The following is a 19,323-nucleotide window of genomic DNA, read 5'->3' as shown; positions in this document are numbered from 1 at the left end:
ATTAATATTATTAAGTAAACTAAGTTATGATATTTAAGATTTCTTAAAACTTCTTTTTGTACTTCCTAAAGAAGTTTTAAACATCGTAAATCAAAGTCAGCACAAAAAGGAATATACCAGCTAGGACTGGTGCAAGGAAGGATGTAAGAGATTGGACGATGTTAGCCGAGAATTTGCTTTAGAAAACAAATCCAGAAATAGTAGCGCCGCAACTCCCCAGACACCGAGGATCACTGAACTTGACGTCAAAGTTCAATTCAGAAAAATCTGGCGTTCATGGTGAAAGAGACCAAGTGCCGCAGGTACCCAATACTCCCTTGTTTGCAATTTGTGAGGAAAGTTATATGCATTGATTTGATGGCAGTTTTCCCTGCTGACAATCAGTATGCAAACTTTCTGCACATTTTAGCCCAAAGAGATCTATTACTTAGTCACAACATGAAAGGAAGCTATGCATTTTAGTAGCTAGGGCCCATCTGCAATAAATACTTTGCACCATGTAATGGGTGCTTACTATGCTCAGAAAGCCAACAGTGCCTGGATTTAGGATGGTCACCCTTCTGTGTTTCACAAATAAACTCTTTGTTCTCAGAATTTGATTATAAAATGAAATATAGGCAAGAGCATGTTCATAAATGTTGCGTTTAGGGCCCACGTTTAATTCTGGATTTTTGATGACCAGTCCCAAAATACCAATAAATATTTCAAACGACAAAGAAGAAATGCAGTGCTAAGGGTTTTGCACTATGAGTCAATAAACTGTCCAGTTTTAAAATTTGTCTATGACATAAAATGGCTATGCCTAAACTAAGATTTAAGCAAAATGTCTTGATTTTCCATGTTATATAAATACAATATCAAATAAAAATTTAAAACTATATGGCCTCATTTAAAAGGAAAAGTATCTCAGAAAAAAGGCTCTAATACAGAGATTTCCTTGGCCAACAACAGGTCCATAATGTGATAAACATTATATTTAAAATTCAGCAAACTAAACATTCTCAGTGTGATGCCGGTCACATAAGGCCAGATCCAGCCAAATGCCAAAATGGCAGTAGATTTAGAATGGAAAATTTTAAGACCACGTGTGTCAAGCAGTATTAACCTGACAAAATTCCAGAATAGGAAAGAATTTGGAAAAACTCTGAGAGTACGCCATAATGGGATGTGACTATGTGTTTCTAGCCAAGACGATACGTGACATCTCTGGCAATAAGAATATATCCTACACAGATGAATCATTTTGGCAATGATGTAAGCATAGATACATCATGATTTAGAATGTTTTTAATCAGTGTCATGCATATTAGACAATCCCACTTCTGCCAAAACCCCGTCCATATGAGTCAGATCAGTTTATTTAGAGCTGAAATCCTTAAAGGTCTACCGCATTATAAATGCCCATTGACATTTTTTAGTTACTATAAACTTGGAGAAGAGCTTCTATCATCCCGTTATGCATAAAGTACTATCCTTTTTTTCCAAACTGTATTAATATCAGGTACTGAAGTACTTGAACTGCCATTTGTAAACACAGGACACTCATCATTTTAATCCATTATGGAACTTCCTTTAAAGGATGAGGATTTACACCATTGTCCTCCAGTTGGCTATGATTTAAGAAATTGGCAAAGATTTTGTGCATGCAAGCTCTCCTTAGAGGCTTACTATTTCCACAGCATTCCTGGTCAGACACAAATCAGGAAGGGAATGGAATGTTGAAGAATATAGAAGGGAACAGAAGGAAGAGTTCTTCCTTTTTCATCTGGAAGGTTTGTGGCTTCATGTACATTCTGACCAGCTGAAAGGGGAGAACCGAAGTTGTGGTGAAAGAGTTTCGATATTAGTTTGTAAGTGGTAATCTAATTTATAAGGGTTGCTTTGCATTTATCAAGATAAAAGAGCCATGGAGATCGGATGAGACGAAAAAATATTCTTCAAGAAAAATATTCTTCAAGCCCTTTCACAACACAGAGTGCTAACCACTATACGATCACAGTGAGCTACTGGGGATTTACAGCCCTTTCAAATGTTTGGGACTTTTGAGAGGGTCAAATACCACATCCAGGGTACCCTCTTCCTTCTGAATTATCAAGCCAGACCACTCAAATTCAAGGATGGGAAAGGAAGAAAGGATGTAATTAAGTGCTAGGAGAATAATAGCAGGGGCATTTGGTACCTTTCAGGTATATTCTAAGATTATCTGTATTTACCAGAAACCAGAAGATCAGGTTCAGTTTTCCAAGAATTTGTTCTCATTTGATGCCACCTGGAATATAATGCAGAATATGGAGCTCAGGCTTTGAAGAGGTGAAAGTTCTTGTGCAGGAAATTTAGTTCTGAGAAATCAGAACTCTTATTTTTGTTCTAAACTCAAGCAAACCTGAAAGGTTTTGTTTTCAGGTTGAGCTGGTATATTTCTTTTTTTTTTTTTTAAGTAATCCCTATGCCCATTGTGGGGCTCAAAACTCAGGACCCCCAAATTCAAGAGTCACATGCTCTACTGGCTGAGCCAGCCAGGCACCCCATTCTGGCATATTTCTAAAATTATGAGACACATAGGGCAGGGAAATCAGCCAGATAATAATAAAGTTCAAACCATAAGAAATTGCCAATATTCAACTATTTTTGACCTACAAAATTAGTACCAATATCTAGCCCTTTTTGAACTACAAAGCAGTAATTTCTTATGGGTCAACCTAATATGTTATTGTACAAGTCCGTTATTTGCAACAATATGACAGTCTACATAATGGAGCAGAATGCTGTGGAAATACTCTGCTTGGATATAAATCACTAATTGGTTCGGTAATTTCTGGAGAAAAAAACCATGGTTGATAAGGGTTTTATTGTTCTCAGTTTTGTTTACATCTGATTTAAAATAAGACAGTAATTCCATACAATATTTTCAAAGTTTTTTCCCTGGATATCTTTTTTGTAATGTCTGACGGTCATTTGGGGACTGATTTACAAGGAGATTGTGCAATCTAGTTTTGTGGGTAGTTTTCACCCTTTTATTATGCTCCACCAATCATATTCCAGTACGGGGTGGGTGGGGAGAAATAGGTCTGGGGAGATGGAGCAAAACGTGTTTTATTGTTCTATTCTTAACCATAAAGGAGGACAAGAATAGGACTGAGGGGGCAGGTCCATGCGGAGCTCAGTAAGGCAGAGGAAATGCAGTGACACTTCCTCCTTGACCCTGACCTCCGGGTATACTCTGGGTGGTCTAGCCCCACCTAGTCTAGGGACTGGTGGACCAGCAGATGTTACAAAGGTCAGGCAGCAAGAGGCAACGTCAGGACACTGAGCTGGTAAAAATAGACCATGAAGAAAAATACCTAGTTTGGTGTTGCATTTGGACCAGCATCTGAGAAAGTCACTGCTGGGACCAGGTAGTAATGACCAGATGGGTCTATAGGAGCTCACAATGCAAGCAGATATACAGTCATCCTCAAGGAAATCCTGCATTTCACCTAAGCTACTTCAGCAGCCAAGAACCAAAATGCAGATGGAACCTAAGAGAGGGATTCTAGCCTCTCCTCTGCACTGATAGTGTAGTAGCACTCGCATTTCTCTTCCTTACCAGTAAAATAACTTTCAAATCGGCCTACTATTCATTGTGTGTGTGTGTGTGTGTGTGTGTGCGCGCGTGCGCATGGTATATATGTAATATGTATTATGCAATAAGTTCATGTACATATATATGTATTTCATGTGTTTATAACATTATGTAACATATATTGTTTGCATATTTGAGTATAAATACTATATATTTCCCTATTATGTAGTATATATTCACACATTTTATATGTAAATATATAAAATATGTCTGAATAGGATATGACATATATGTATATATTTATATATTACATATGTCTCTTATATGTAAAGATATTGCATAGTGACCACAGCATATACTGTGGGCCCCATTTACAGACACTGATTTTATATAGTGCCCACACACACTCAGTATCTAAATACCTTTCTTTCAACAAGGAAGAGCTATTAGCATATTCATTTCTTGGACTCTTATTTGCAGCTCTCTGATGAGGGAAAAGCATTTCTCAGATTAAAATCCAATGCTATGATTAGAATTGCCAAACTGTGACAAGTCTCTGGTAGAAACCATAAGATGTGTGTATTTGCCCTGATGTGTGCATCCTTCTTAAATTAAGCAGAGTACACCTTCCTTTACTCTCACTCTTAACTGTGACACAAAACAGGCTGTGATAAACCAAACAATTCAGCATAGAAAATAAATGTTTATAACTAGCAAAGTGTAAATGTAACCCAATTAATGAACTTCTCCCTGAAAATAGATGTTACTCAACCCAGACATTCATACACTTCAAATTTCTTCCCAAAAAAACCAAAAATCATGAATTATGGGGATGTCACTGAAAGTAAAGCATTTTAAGAACATGAGCTACTTAGTGAAGCTCATCTAAGAGTAAAATATGTTTTAGCAGATTTTGCTCATGCATTCATTATACTATGGATCTTCTAGAAGAATGCAGTAATTTTATTTCCACATAAGAAATTTGGCACTGCCCAGGCATTCTATAAATGGCTTCATTGTCTCCTGATATTAAATGTTTTTGCACTGAAACTAAAAGATCATCCATTAGCAAGCCATCCCTTTTCACCTCCTCATCTTCTCAGCTACTCCTTGTGTTCTGGAACTCCAGATGAGGAAATCCTGCTAGTATGGAAAGGATGAAAATGTGAGTAGTGCCCAAAGGCATCAGCCTCTGTGCTATGTCACTGTGTGTTGGGGAAGGCAGGAGAATATGGGCCTGGAGAAAAATCTGCCTTACAGAATCCAGATGCACAAAATAGATCAATTTGCTTGTGATTATTCATTGACCAAAAAAATAAACAAATCACCCAGACTGCCTCTGATAGCAAAACCATTAAATACATTGAAAATATGATTCATTTCATGAACAGCTTTCCAGAAGCACATCTACTGGGAAAAGTTGGGTTAACTCTCAACTATTCGTTGGTGGATTCCTGCCTTAGTGGATTATAAACAACCCTGAAGGCTTTGGTCAGGCCCCAGAAAAGGGTCTGGGTGAGGATGAGATTTAATCTGTGAGTGTTCCTGAGCCTCACCCTAAGTGACTGGAGGATAGCCAGTTGAGGTTTTTCTACCATTAGTGTTATTTATCACTTGTGTTGCTTTTTCTCTTCATGGCTCCAAAGCCTGAAATTCATGTGCACATACAGATATAAAATCACTTGGAAAAGAAGGAAAACTATTAGCCTAAATTCTCTAGTATCTGATTTTACTAAATGACAGTCCCAAAGTCTACTGCTAATAAAACATTAATTGCACTCCTGGTACAAACTGTATCTGAACATTGGTGAAGAGCTCTACAGTCCTTATCCCAGGACCTGGCTAAAAGCCCCCACCGCTTCAAAGTGTTCACTCATGATTAATTAGAACTTGGGCCTGTACATGTGTCCTGACACATACTGACACCCATGGAACTATACAGACACGCAGTGTGCCAAAATAGAAACAAACATCTTGCATGTGCTTTTAAAAGACAAGTGAATACTTTAAAAGCTTCTTTATCTTAAGAATTTGATAGAATCAATATGTGGTGTTTAACAGTTCCCTTTGGCAACTCTTCAGCCTTGAACACTTTAACTGTAAGACAGGGAAGCTGTGGGATATTGATCAGTTCCTGGCGTGCTCAGGATAGTCTTTACTTCCGGGTCTTGAGCTATGGACCTGCCATTGGGATGTGGAGCCCTGGCTCCTATAACCACCACAGGGCCTCTGGTCACCAAAGGCTAAGTCTGTTTGGAACTTCAGGTTTGGGTAGCTCCCTATGTGAGTGCTGCTACGAGGGAGTGCTCGTGAACAGTCTTGCAACATTGGAGATGGATAATGGTCCCTTGCTGAAATAATGCTTTGCGCCAATGACATACGCCCCTTGGTCAGATTTAATAGAGAGGCTTACGGAGTTCCGACTTCGTAGAGAAAAATTTAAAAACTGAAGTGCAAAGAAGACAGCAATATTTTTGCTTTTAAAGCATCTTTTAAAAATAGGGGAAATGATAGCCAAACCTCTGAAAAGTATCTTCCATCCACATGCAGTATCTGTTTGCCTACATCTGTGAGATTGGCCTCAGAGTCCTGCTTACTGGACCTCAGCCCCAAAGCTAAGAGGTGATGGATGATGGTGACACTAAAGAAGGGAGGTACCTGCTAAGAGAGGAAAGTGGAGAGGAACGGAACCTACCAAAACCTTTCTCCCCTGCCTTTTCTTGATTTCACTGGCCCATTTCTGAAGTGGCTACAAGAGATAAGGCCAGGGCTGGCTGAAGGAAAAACTGCAAAGGATTTAGTCTCTGTGAAATCCACCTACCTATAATTTCCTCTTCACTGCCTCCCCATCTCCAGCCTCTGTCCCACCCCCCACCCCCAGACTGAAGGGAAGCTGCTTCAGTACACCACTGTCCCGGAGGGGTCTGCATTTATAAGAACACCCTCGAAGGCCAAAACCAAAGGTAATTTGGCTATAATTATGGGCAGAGTAGGCATTCTGGGGAGTTGTGGGAGCAGGCAGGGTATTCGTCATGTCCTAGGACTCCCAGAATATGACTCCCCTTGAGTCCAGGCCAGGAAACAGAGACCCCGTCGTTCAGCTTTCCTTTAGGGTAACAGACTGACCTCTTCAACATAATTACCCAGCTGTGAATCAGGTCTAGCTGCAGTGAGGCGCCCCAGGCTGTTAATCCCCAGGAGGCACCTCCAGCTCTGTTGGCACTCGTCCTTCTCTTGACTGACTGAACTGCAGGAAGGAGGCCCAGTTATGGTGTCCGCAGTTGTCCCTGAAATCCAAAGAGCTCTTCAAAGACACTGCACACCTCCAGTTTGGAATTTAGGGTATAGGCATCTATCTGCCAGAAAGGTGTGGCTTGAGAAACAAGAATTTGGCCTTATATCAGGAAGGATAGTGGGGGCCTTTGGAGGCAAGACCAACAATGACTAGCAACAAATTCTAAATGATCTGGTAGAATGTATTCTTTCTTGGGGCCTCCTCTTCTTGCCTCTACGAATGTCCACATGTACACCCCTGTAGGGAGAGGAGAGAAGGAAAGGCGTAGTTTCCAACAGCCCCTAAGAATGAAATAAAAATTCTCTCTGGAGCTGCCCCCAGAACCAAGAGCATAAGCAAAGAGAGTCAGGACTCAGTAAAAATGATCAAACTGTAGAAGGACAAGGCATTTAAGATGCAGCAACAGAACTCAGGAGATAAGCTCAAAGCCTATTTCCATCTTTCCTTGAGTTTGATTATTTTCATTCTGGACCCTCAAGCCTCACTCTCTTCACCTAATAGCTCTGTTAATTCCAATTCTTTTCATCACTTAGCCTCTAAGACTACTCAACAGCATGGTAAGAAATGGATTCTTAGGGTATTTTCCAACAAGAGTCAGGGTCAGATAATGTCGTATAACATCCCACCCAGCCCCCAACACCTTTTCTGGTGCCCCTCTAATGCACTGCACGACTAATTCTAATCCTGCTGTATGCCTTCTTATGTTCTTACCATATTTAATGACTCAGTACTAAAGCCCTGTTTTAAAACATTTTTCTTGTTTCTAGCATGTAAATACTATTAAAAAAATCTTCATTTGCCATTTTCAGGGAAACTTTAGTGTGTTTTATCCAAGAGAATTTAGTCTACTTGGCCCCAGATGAAATGGTCAGTATTGTTTGCCCAGGGTGCAGACACCTTGGAGATATTAATCCTCCTTTTATGCTCATTGTCCTGGAATTGGTTACTTTTAATAAAAGGTCTGTCAATCCTTCCTGAGAACAATGTGGAAACAAACTTAACAAATAGTCTTCCGTTCTGAGACTAGATGTTAACTTTCTAAAACATAATTAAGCAGATGCCAGTCAATGAGTGCACTTTTGACTTCAGGTCTGGGGAGTTTAGGTGCCTCCAATTTAGTAGGGGTCACAGTGCTAGTTATCTAATTGACAGTCTCTACCTGCCCTCTCAAGTGGCTGCAGAACGATGCTCAGTAAATTAAGATAAATGCCAAATCCTTCTGAGGAAACAGGTCTATATCACGACTATGGAATGGGCATTCAGGTTTGAGACTGAGCAAGACTTCACAATAAGGATATAAATACCAGCCTGGGCACAAGGGAAGATGTTCACCCAGTTATTGTACACACAAAATAACAGTGACTCACTTCACTCAGCATTACGCTTGGCCAGAGATTTTTAATTCCTTTTTAAAAACAAGACTATTGTACCACCGGGTAGAGATTTTATTATCCTCAATAATGGGATTGAATATGCCAAGGCATAGAAGGAGAAAATTAGATCTGCTGATCCCAGTGCCAAGATAGGGGTTACTGAAAGCCACAACAGGTCACTTCCAGTGGGCTTTTCAATGTCACAGTGGCCTGGAAACCCAGGAGAGCCAGGCAGAGTGTCTGCCTCCAAGCAGGAGAGGTGGGGGAAGTCTAGCTAGATCCAGCCTCAAGCACTAGAATGGAGTGAAAACATGGGCACTTAGCGTACCTCTGCTATTCCAGTGCTTCTGGAATACTAACCAAGGAGGCCAAGGCACTAAGTAGTTAAGGAAAAAGGTTATTGATCTGGCTCTCCTCGTCAGACGCCATTGCCAAATAGTGCAGAGAAGCCAGCAGAGTCAGCCCCTGCTTGATACATCATCTACGAACAAGCAAAATTGGTCAAACAGATCCCTGAAGACAAAATGCAAGCTATACACCTACAAGTGGAATTTTGATTTTTTTATCAGTTGCAGGGAGAGTTTGTGTGAATCGTGTTCCATCTTCCACATTTCCTATTCACTCAAACTCAGTGCTACTTATTGTGCTTCCCTCTATGTCTCAGATTTCTTGCTCCCTGGACTGATACTTGGTGGGGGCGGGGGGCATGGGGAAGAGGCTGTGATTTAGGTTCCCGTCAAGACTCAAATTAAATACAGTGCCTCCTTCTCCCTAAAGCCTTCCACTTGGCCAAACTTTAGAGGAGATGATGAGACATTAACTCAGAACCCTCTGCCCACTACCTTCCTCTGTGCTGACTTCCAGCCAGACTTGTGGGGATGACAAGCCAAGCGGTGAGTGGCCAGGAACCTTCTCTGGAGTGTTCCACCAACCAGGGGAAACACAAACTCTGCAAGCTGCATCCACAGCCCTAACCTCTCGCTGTATATAATCCCCAAGGGACAGACGCCAGTCTACTCGGCTTCCATAGGCAAAAGTCCACCCCGCATTCTTAAGCCAGAAGGGAGCATGAAGATCTTAGCCCCTTGATCTTCTCTTTCACTTGCCATTACCATTTAGGATTCACTAAAATACAGGGCTCTCTCCCACAGGAGAAATTCTTGGCATTTACAAACTGTCACCACCAAGGCTGGTTGTATTTCCCTTGACCCAGTAGTTGCCCATGACCAAGTTAGTTCCTCTCTTTCAAGAGGTTACTCCTTTCAAATTTTTGATCTGGTCTTTTTCTGCCCCCTCAGGTCATGGATTATATGGGACTTTTGAAATGTTATCCTCCTGGAGGAAAACTAGAGAAGACCAACATGTTAAAGAGAGAACTGCAGCAGTCTATGCAGACTCCATGCTCTCCTTTTCTCTCACCACTGCCATGTACCTGGTCACCTTTGGCATAGGGGCCAGCCCTTTCACGAACATTGAGGCAGCCAGGATTTTCTGCTGCAATTCCTGTATTGCAATCTTCTTCAACTACCTCTATGTACTCTCGTTTTATGGTTCCAGCCTGGTATTCACTGGCTACATAGAAAACAATTACCAGCATAGTATCTTCTGTAGAAAAGTCCCAAAGCCCGAGGCATTGCAGGAGAAGCCGGCATGGTACAGGTTTCTCCTGACAGCCAGATTCAGTGAGGACACAACCGACGGCGAGGAAGCGAACACTTACGAGAGTCACCTATTGGTATGTTTCCTCAAACGCTATTACTGTGACTGGATAACCAACACCTATGTCAAGCCTTTTGTAGTTCTCTTTTACCTTATTTATATTTCCTTTGCCTTAATGGGCTATCTGCAGGTCAGTGAAGGGTCAGACCTTAGTAACATCGTAGCAACTGCGACGCAAACCATTGAGTACACTACTGCCCAGCAAAAGTACTTTAGTAACTACAGTCCGGTGATTGGGTTTTATATATACGAGTCCATAGAATACTGGAACACTAGTGTCCAAGAAGATGTGCTAGAATACACCAAGGGGTTCGTGCGGATATCCTGGTTTGAGAGCTATTTAAATTACCTTCGGAAACTCAATGTGTCTACTGGCTTACCTAAGAAAAACTTCACAGACATGTTGAGGAATTCCTTCCTGAAAGCTCCCCAGTTTTCACATTTTCAAGAGGACATCATCTTCTCTAAAAAGTACAATGATGAGGTTGATGTAGTGGCCTCCAGAATGTTTCTGGTGGCCAAGACCATGGAAACTAACAGAGAAGAACTCTATGATCTCCTGGAGACCCTCAGGAGACTTTCTGTCACCTCCAAGGTGAAGTTCATTGTCTTCAACCCATCCTTCGTGTATATGGATCGATATGCCTCCTCTCTGGGAGCCCCCCTGCACAACTCCTGCATTAGTGCTTTGTTCCTGCTCTTCTTCTCGGCATTTCTGGTTGCAGATTCTCTGATTAATGTATGGCTCACTCTAACGGTTGTGTCCGTGGAGTTTGGAGTTATAGGTTTCATGACATTATGGAAAGTAGAACTGGACTGCATCTCTGTGCTATGCTTAATTTATGGAATTAACTACACAATTGACAATTGTGCTCCACTGTTATCCACATTCGTTCTGGGCAAGGATTTCACAAGAACTAAATGGGTAAAGAATGCCCTGGAAGTGCACGGGGTAGCTATTTTACAGAGCTACCTCTGCTATATCGTTGGTCTGATTCCTCTCGCAGCTGTGCCTTCAAATCTGACCTGTACACTGTTCAGGTGCTTGTTTTTAATAGCATTTGTCACCTTCTTTCACTGCTTTGCCATTTTACCTGTGATACTGACTTTCCTGCCACCCTCTAAGAAAAAAAGGAAAGAGAAGAAAAATCCTGAAAACCGGGAGGAAATTGAATGTGTGGAAATGGTGGATATTGACAGTACCCGAGTGGTTGACCAAATTACAACAGTGTGATAGAGTCTGCTTGTATATTTTCACCCTAGGTCTTATTGAGAGCAAAGAGATTATGTTAATGAAACAAATTCAAAGTTGTTCTTTCTTTTTTAAGATACAGACATTGCCAAAGTAAATGACAAGGGGGGAAATGGGCATTGCATATTTTCAGTCTTTAAAACAAAAGGATTGCTACCAGAAATAATTTACACACACACACACACACACACACACACACACACACACACGTCTCTTAAACTAAGATCAAATAGAAGAAAGCTTATTAGCAAGCAGAATCCTATTTTATTCACACTGCAGATGTTGCTGATATTGTGACAAAAACCTACTGATTGAAAGGTCAGCTGCCAAGGCAGAAATAGCTTTAAGCATTGTTCAAACAATAAAGCTTCCAGAACTTCTGCAGAGCAGTAGCTCCAGGCAGAGTCTGTGGTTTGAGATCTTAGCTGTCTCATCTAGCTCCCCAGCACCCCAAGGAGATGCTTTCAAAAATTCTGGCCAGGAAAGGCAAGCCACAGCCTTGGAAGTGACCCATGGTAGAGTGGCCATCACCTGTGGAATGAAATTGAGTGATCCCTAAATTCACCCAGGTGAATTTAGAATGAATCCATCATAGCCCCCCATCAGTATACTTTGAGCATTTGTATGATTTGGTGAATACACCTTTAAACCAATGACAGCCCCAGCACTGCAGAGTTGTAGCAATTCTATTTTGGAATATCTTGTTGCTTGTCACCAAACGGATCTGCTTTATTAGTTACAGCTCTTGGCAGGAGGCTCTGAGTACCCCAAACTGCAGAGCCAAACCCAAATACCTGGCAGGATTGAGGAAAAGCTGGTGTCAACTTGAACCCAGAGGCAGTGTCTCCATTTTAACAAAAAATACAGCCAGCTGGTACAGCTGTTTGTGGTTTGACCCTACATGCAGTTTTTGCGTGGATGCCCAGAAACAACATCTGCCTGTGCATAGCTGAGGAAGGAGAAATGAACACTGAAATGGTTATCTGCCATAGCTTTCAACTGGTAGAGCCTTTCTGCCTTCACTATGAGACATGGCTGCTCAGAGACACAGAGGAGAAAAGGAAGTTCTTTGGTGAGTGTTAAGTCCCGAAACTGAGAAACTTCGTAGAAGTGCCCGCAGGGAGATGAAGGACGGAAGTGGAGATAGATGGAAATGACTGGAAGATGTAATCACAAATACACAATTATCAATGATGGCAGTCAAACATTCCTGCTAAGCTGGCTGCACTTTCATCTTCCTGGTACCCCCCCAACCCCCAACACTTTTGCTGGTGCCCGTCTAATGCGCTGCATGGCCCTTCTGTACATTAACGAGCCTAGATGTTTATACTGTTGATTGCAGTATTTACAGGCTCTAAACGGAAACACTTTGATTGGAAGTGGCTGTGTATGCTGCCCTAGACCCCTGCATTTCTTTATGTCTATAAAAATGAAGCTAATTCCTGGTCACATTTGAGGCAAATGTCTACAGTATTTTTCCCTTTTAGAGGTGTAGCTTATTCAGACATCTATAGTGGTAAGCATTTCCCCAAAGCACCTTTGCTCTCTGGACCTTAGCGAATGTACTGTGCAACTCCCCCATCCTCCGCACAGGAGGAAACTGAGACCTAGGAGAATAAAGCGACTCAGCCAGGGTCACACCACTAGAGTGTTTCCATCATTTTAGCATGCCTAAGACAGGGCAGGCCACTTTAAGATTTTCCCTTAAGAGGGCTATTACTCCCTTCAAAGTACATTTCCAAGGAAAGAACATAGGACTTTATTGGCCACAAGGCAGACTTTTTTTTTTAATGTCTGGGTAATGTTTGGGATTTAGGTTTGCCATTGTCTTTCCAAACAGCAAAAATGCCCAAATGATTCAGATGTAACTGCACCAAGTGCAAACCTGTGCTTTCTATTTCCTGTACTGTTGTTCACACAGTTCTCAATACATAGCTAGTGCATTACACACTTGTTCAGTCTCTCCTGCAGACACACTAAGCGATCATACCAACGTGTTATGCACTCAACTAGAAGATAATGAGCTTTAATCTGAGGACAAGTACAGTCCTCGAAAAAGGGCAAGTTCGCATAATAGACCTGCAATCAATTCTCTCTCCAAGGGGCCTGCAACTAGGCTATTATTTATAAAACACAGCTGAAGAGGGGATTGGTTTTATTCTTAAATCATATGTTGCTAAATCATTTTCTGAACAGTGTGTTCTAAATCAGCCATTGATTTAGTGTCGGCCACGTGGAGCACCTCGGGTTAAAGCGACTCCACAACACTGATACAACACACACACCAATTAAATGGATTTTGTTGAGAATTTAATCATTCAATTTGGTCAACCAGAATGACTTGCTGTGGAACTTTGTTTTATGACAGATAGTAGTTTTCCAACTTGATTGAGTCTCTGTATACCTTGGAATATTGTATTTTTAAATGAAGGGCATTTTCAACCTTGTCAACTTCCCTTTTCAGCACTTGAAATCAAGGCTTATGGAATTCTGACTGTGGAATGATTTTTTTTTTTAACTAGGGGACTCTGCATGCCAAGATTTATTATTTATTGTTAGATCATTATTATTTACTTGTTAATGATTATTGCTCTGACAGCATCAGTTTAGCCCCACCATGGAGAAGACACTTCAGAAGCAACTCCAAATCACATTCCCATAAAATTTAAGTCTTTACTTCATGAAGTTTTACTTTTTCAATTGTTATAAAGAGGGAAGGAACAAGCCTAGAAAACACTTGCAAAAGTTTTATCTTTCAATTAATTCCAACCAAGACATTGATGTTCACTTTACCAAAGAAACTTATTTGGTTGGTTTTGAGTTGGTGTTTGTTTACCAAAGAAAACATTCCATTCATCAAAAATATTTCTCCTGGTCAACTAAAAAACTGTGACACTTGGGCGTTTTTGGCCAGTCATTGTGAAAAAAAGAAAAGTCAGGGTCAGGGTGATATTCTTTCACTGAACAGAACTCCGCAGAAAATGTAAATTCGCAAGAAACTTGGGGTTTGCAAGAAAGAAAATGATACCGGAACAGGGCATTATTGTTTAGCCCTATACCAATGGTACAACAAGTACCATGAGGGCTCTTCGGGCTAAAAGGAGGACAATTTTCTCCACAGAAAAAAATAAGACTAACCCTCATGAAGCTCCCTCTTCATTGTTCCAGCTCCTAAGTTTTGTTTTGGTTTGATTTTGGGTTTGGGGGTTTTGTTCTGCTTTGGTTTGGTTTGTAGTGTTTGTTTGTGTTTGCTTGTTCTGCTCCCGTCTTTCCTACCATTTTTACCCCCTCAATTTTCACTCAGAAAGGAGGTAATCAGATGCCATCCTCCATGGCTATGGCTATTTATGCAATATGCTGCTCTAAATGAGGCCCTTAATAACCCTGTTATTTTAACTAACCACCACCCAGTTGTTCTAAGTGGCACTCCAGGACCACGGCACCACTTTCCTCCAGCCCCCCGCAGTGGAGCGTGGCTGGGTCTATCTCAAGAACAGGTGGGTGGGGCAGCCACACTAGGGGTGTGGCAGAGGCAGAGCCTCTTGAACACAAATGGTATCCTCCTCAGAATGGCTTTATTCCTTTGGATCCTATTAAAGTAGCCCTGCAGCTTGTAGTAGTGTTTGAACTCTGTGACTCTGTTTTCTCATCTGCAAAATGGGAATGATAACAGTAACTATCTCTAAATTCAGCAAATACATACTGAGTGCCTAATATCACCCAGATATTGTTCTAGAGACTGGGGACAGAGCAGTGAACAGATCAGATAAAATATACCAGCCCTGGGAGAGTCTACATTTGAGTGATGTTGCAGATTTACTGTGAGGGGCAAGGGAGATGATATCCAGAAAGCGCTCATGGCAAGGGCTGGTGTAGAGAAGAAATTCAAGATATTATTTGTAATTTCTCTATCCCACACAGTAGCACTAGGGCCCATGATGTAAAGCTATAGAGAAGTACATTTTTTGCAGATTTGGGCACAGAATTAGGGCTATATGAAGATGCAATGAGTTCTCCTGTTCATTTCAGGACATTCAAAATTCAGCTGGATCACCATTCAGTGATAGGCCCTTGGAGATGAGAGTCGGGAGGGAAGGGCACATGCTATTTAATTACTATGCCTGACTTGATTGAAGATATTCGAACACTCTTGCTGGGTAGTTTGGTTTTAAGTTTGTGCTACACAAAAAGCACCAGGTATTTGAAGACAAAGTTCCCACTTTTTAAAAGCATGGTAAAGCTGTGACATGGAGGAAAATAATAAATTAGTACTAGTGGATTCTCTGGCAAAGACCTGAGGATGGCTGCAGCCAGCACATGGCAGAGTTCCTCCCCGTGGTGGTTACAACTGTTTATTTCTGTTTCATGCCAGTCCAGGAGAAAGCAAAGAGGAAACTGAATGAGCTAGAATCCGTTCACCCAAATAGGCAGTGTCATGATGTCTTCCCCAGCCTTGCCTCCCCCTGCCCCCCTTCTGCCCAGGTGATCTGTTTGAAGTCCTCTTTGATATCTAGTAGGGTACCATACAAGGAAGAAGAAGTGAGGCAACCAGAGAGCTATGACCTCTGTGCAGATTTTCAAGTTAGATTAAAATTAGCACCACAAGTGTTCAGAGGAGCCTACCTGGAAGGGAAAGAAGGCTTTTTTCAAAGTACAAAGAAAGCAATGTATACCAAGGAGGCAGCCCACAGAGGAACCTTGGTGGAAGGAATACTGTTCCTGTGGAATGTACCAGCCTCTTCTCCCTCCAGAATGTTCACACCAGTTGACTCTTTGGATAGAATTAAGCTTACTCCCTCATTTTTCACGTGAGAAAACTGAAACCCGGAGAAGTGAAGTTACGTGCACAGAGCTAGTTAGAAGCAGATACAGGACTATAATTCAAGTCTCCTAGCCTCAGTCCTTTCTCCATTCTGCCACTTTACTGCCAAATTCTATGTATCTAAATTATGGGGTCTTAACCTGGGGGCCATGAATAAGTTGGTGGGAGGGCAGGACTCTGAACTCCCCAAAATTAAATTATATGCAAAAATGTGTGTATATGTTTAATATGTGCATTTTCCTAAAAAGAGAGTTCATAGTTGTCATCAGATTCCAAAAGAGGTCTGTGACCCAAAAAGGGTGAAGAACCACTGTCCTAAATTAATAAAGACCTCACTGGGAGTGTGACTCTGGTGTCCTCATTTTGGCTACTAGGCAATCAAGAGTTCCTCAACCACCTTTTCTCCAAGAAACTAAAACTGCTTCTAAATATTGGTCCCTTCATGCCCAGCCAAGTGCCTACTTCCATTCATTTATTCCTCATTCATTCATCTGTTTATTTATTTTGCACATTTATGTCCTAGCACCAGCTGAACATACTCTCCAGGGCAAAACTGGGGAAAGGACCCCTCTGCACTGTGCTCTTCTTGGCAGGAAGAATACCAGGTTGCTACCACATTCTCACTGTTGCAGCAAAGTATATGTAGCCTCAAAATTACAGTAAGCACACCCCACACACATACATACACAGGGCATCCAACAAAGCCAACATATGAAAGAGGGTCCTGTTAAAGAACCAGGATCAGAACAGCCTACTTCCAAGTTATATAGGTACAAGCTGTGGGGCAGCAATATACCATGTGCTTGGAAGGGCTGTTCCCAGGCTATCCTGAGATGTCTACACAAGGCATGCATGCACACACTTGCAGCAGCTGACTCACCAACAAACGGGGAAAGGATGTGTCCCATTCATCATGATCATAATTGTAGTAGGCAAATAGGAAATCACGGCCATGGACATATGGTTACATTTAAGGACAGGTGTGTCTTGGACACAGATATGCAAATAGAAGCCCAGTTTTCTTGACTCCTAGCCATAAGCTAGATATAGTGTACACTGATGGAGGAAGTTGGAAAAGAAATGACTCTATTTGTACCTGTTGGTTGTGCTTTTTCTAGTATAACTTTAGGCACAAAGGCATGTACCTGGGTTGTCTTAATGGCATGGCTCAGGGAATCACTGCCTGGTCTTCCCTGAAGCACAAAGAAGGCAGTGGCAGCTGAACAGTGCCATTTATATGACACTCTGCCCAGGCATGACAAGGGAAGCCTTCTAGTGAGATGGAAGAATATTCATTCCATATTGTAGCATCTGATGTGAAGTGAGAAGACTTTGTTCATTGAGATCTATAAAGTGCTTTGTTTACTTTCTACAAAATGGCGAAGACTTGGCCCATTTCCATTACCCATTCCAGGCTCATCACTGGGAAAACCCAGGATCCTCTTTGGCAAAACAATGTACTTAATTTCCAGGATGAACCCTGAACATGTTTAACTCAGACTTTCAGATCTTTATTTTTTAAATTAACATCCTGCCAAAACTGACTTTGCCCCCTGTCCAGAATCACCAAGTCAGATCCCATGATGCCTCCCAGGACCATAGATGACTAGTCAAAACTGGTAATGACCCGTTGGCTCTGCTTTATACACACACACACACACACACACACACACACACACAGTGTATGTACACTTGACACACCCATAATACATGTACAACACATAAACACACATACATCCATGCACACACATAACACATGCACACTGCCTTTTACAACATACCTGACACATCTTAAGGCACATTAAAAAGCTTTAGCAGCCCCAGCCCTATGGTTCTGTGGGGTCTGGCAGACCAAGGTCTTCAGCTATCTGCAGGGAACCATAAAAAATACTATCTTTCCATTCTAGTTGTTTCCTGTGCAGGAGTATGTTTGAGACCAGCCACACAGTACACTTAAAAAAAAAGAAAACCAGGGAAGTGAATGTTTCTTGGAATTTACAAATTGCTATCAGTTCTATGGCAGGAAACTGCTGATGGAATTCCCTAAGTCATAGGTGAGAACAGCAGAGACCCAAAACCACAGAGATCACTCCCAAGGTCTGGAGTTATGGAAATTTATCTAAAATTTTTCTTTGTGATCAAGACAAGGGGAAAAGGACTGGAGAGGAAAGAGGAAGGGCATACCAGGTGGTCAACCCATCTTACCAATTCCCACTCTTAAGAAGGACTGGGCATTTTCTATTTATCCTTGGTTTGATAGGAAAGCCAGTACCTTTCACCCACCTCAAGGAAAGAAGGTGCCATCCAGGGAAACCTGGTAATAGGAAACACCAGTTTGGGAGAAAAGTCACCCAAGTAACAGAAAGAATTATTCAAGACCAGAAACTTACAGTGCACGTGCACACACGCAAACACTTGGGGAGTGGACATTAAGAGGAGTTGGGGAGAGGAACCCTAGCAGAATTCCTAAAATTTAGACAGAGTGTAGAAGGAAAAAAGTAGTGATTGGGAAGATGAAACAGATCAGATTTGTGCAGAAGGACTAAAAATATAAGCTGCAAATAGTGGAGTTGTTCAGGAATCTCTGCAAGACAAAAATACGGAGCCTGAATCTGTACTTTTTGAATAAAGTCAAAGGACTTCACATTTTCTTTTGCATTCTCAACCCATAATTCCTCTTTAGTAACTTGGTGAGGACACATTCACCAGGTTCTATTTCTATTGTCTATGATCCCATGTTCAACCACCCACTCCTGCTTGTGTATTCACACTCCAGTATAGAGCCAGTGAGCAGAATTATTGAATGCCAGGTCCAAACAAGGAAAGTTGCACAGCTTGGGTTTAATAACTCCTTGGTCAAATCTCTCTCATTTCTCTGAATGTGCAAATGTTTCAAAGCTGTAAAAAGTGTGTCTAGATAGCCAATGCATTTAACATTTTTAACATCAAAGATATCTCCTGCCAATAATTATTAACAATGACATAGTCCTAACAGTTAAATGTTCCTTTAGCCCAATTTTAGTGAGTGACTAAAAGGAAGAGAGCCCCTATCAAGTATTTAGTAATGTTAGAAAAGGTACTCATCTTAGACATAAAATAGTTTAAATAGCAAAATGTGGTCCCTCTCTTATTGTTATCACTGATGAAAGAAGCTCCTGAAATTGCATATTATTTTGTACAGTTTTAAGCTAAATTGCAATGAATTTCTAAGTTGTATCCATGGCGATTAGTCATAAGATCACATCTTGTCAATCAGCTTAATCACTAATACAGCATTTGGTAATCTGATCTTTTTCTCCA

The 19,323-nt window shown here is 41.4% G+C and overlaps 1 protein-coding gene across 1 annotated transcript in view; it reads left to right on the top strand.

Moving 5' to 3' along the window:
- The window catches only part of PTCHD1 (patched domain containing 1), a 51,264-nt gene extending 40,081 nt beyond the window's left edge, over positions 1 to 11,183 (top strand). The window contains exon 3 of the mRNA XM_025857351.2: positions 9,529 to 11,183. Coding sequence (XP_025713136.1) covers positions 9,529 to 11,183 — 1,655 coding nt within the window. The remainder of the gene's footprint in view (positions 1 to 9,528) is intronic.
- The last annotated feature ends 8,140 nt before the right edge of the window (positions 11,184 to 19,323 follow it).

This window comes from Callorhinus ursinus, unplaced genomic scaffold (genome assembly GCF_003265705.2).
Source record: "Callorhinus ursinus isolate GAN/ISIS: 27379988/994484 unplaced genomic scaffold, GSC_fseal_2.0 scaffold16, whole genome shotgun sequence".
Lineage (NCBI taxonomy): Eukaryota > Metazoa > Chordata > Mammalia > Carnivora > Otariidae > Callorhinus > Callorhinus ursinus.
This window is presented reverse-complemented; position numbering and strand designations above follow the sequence as displayed.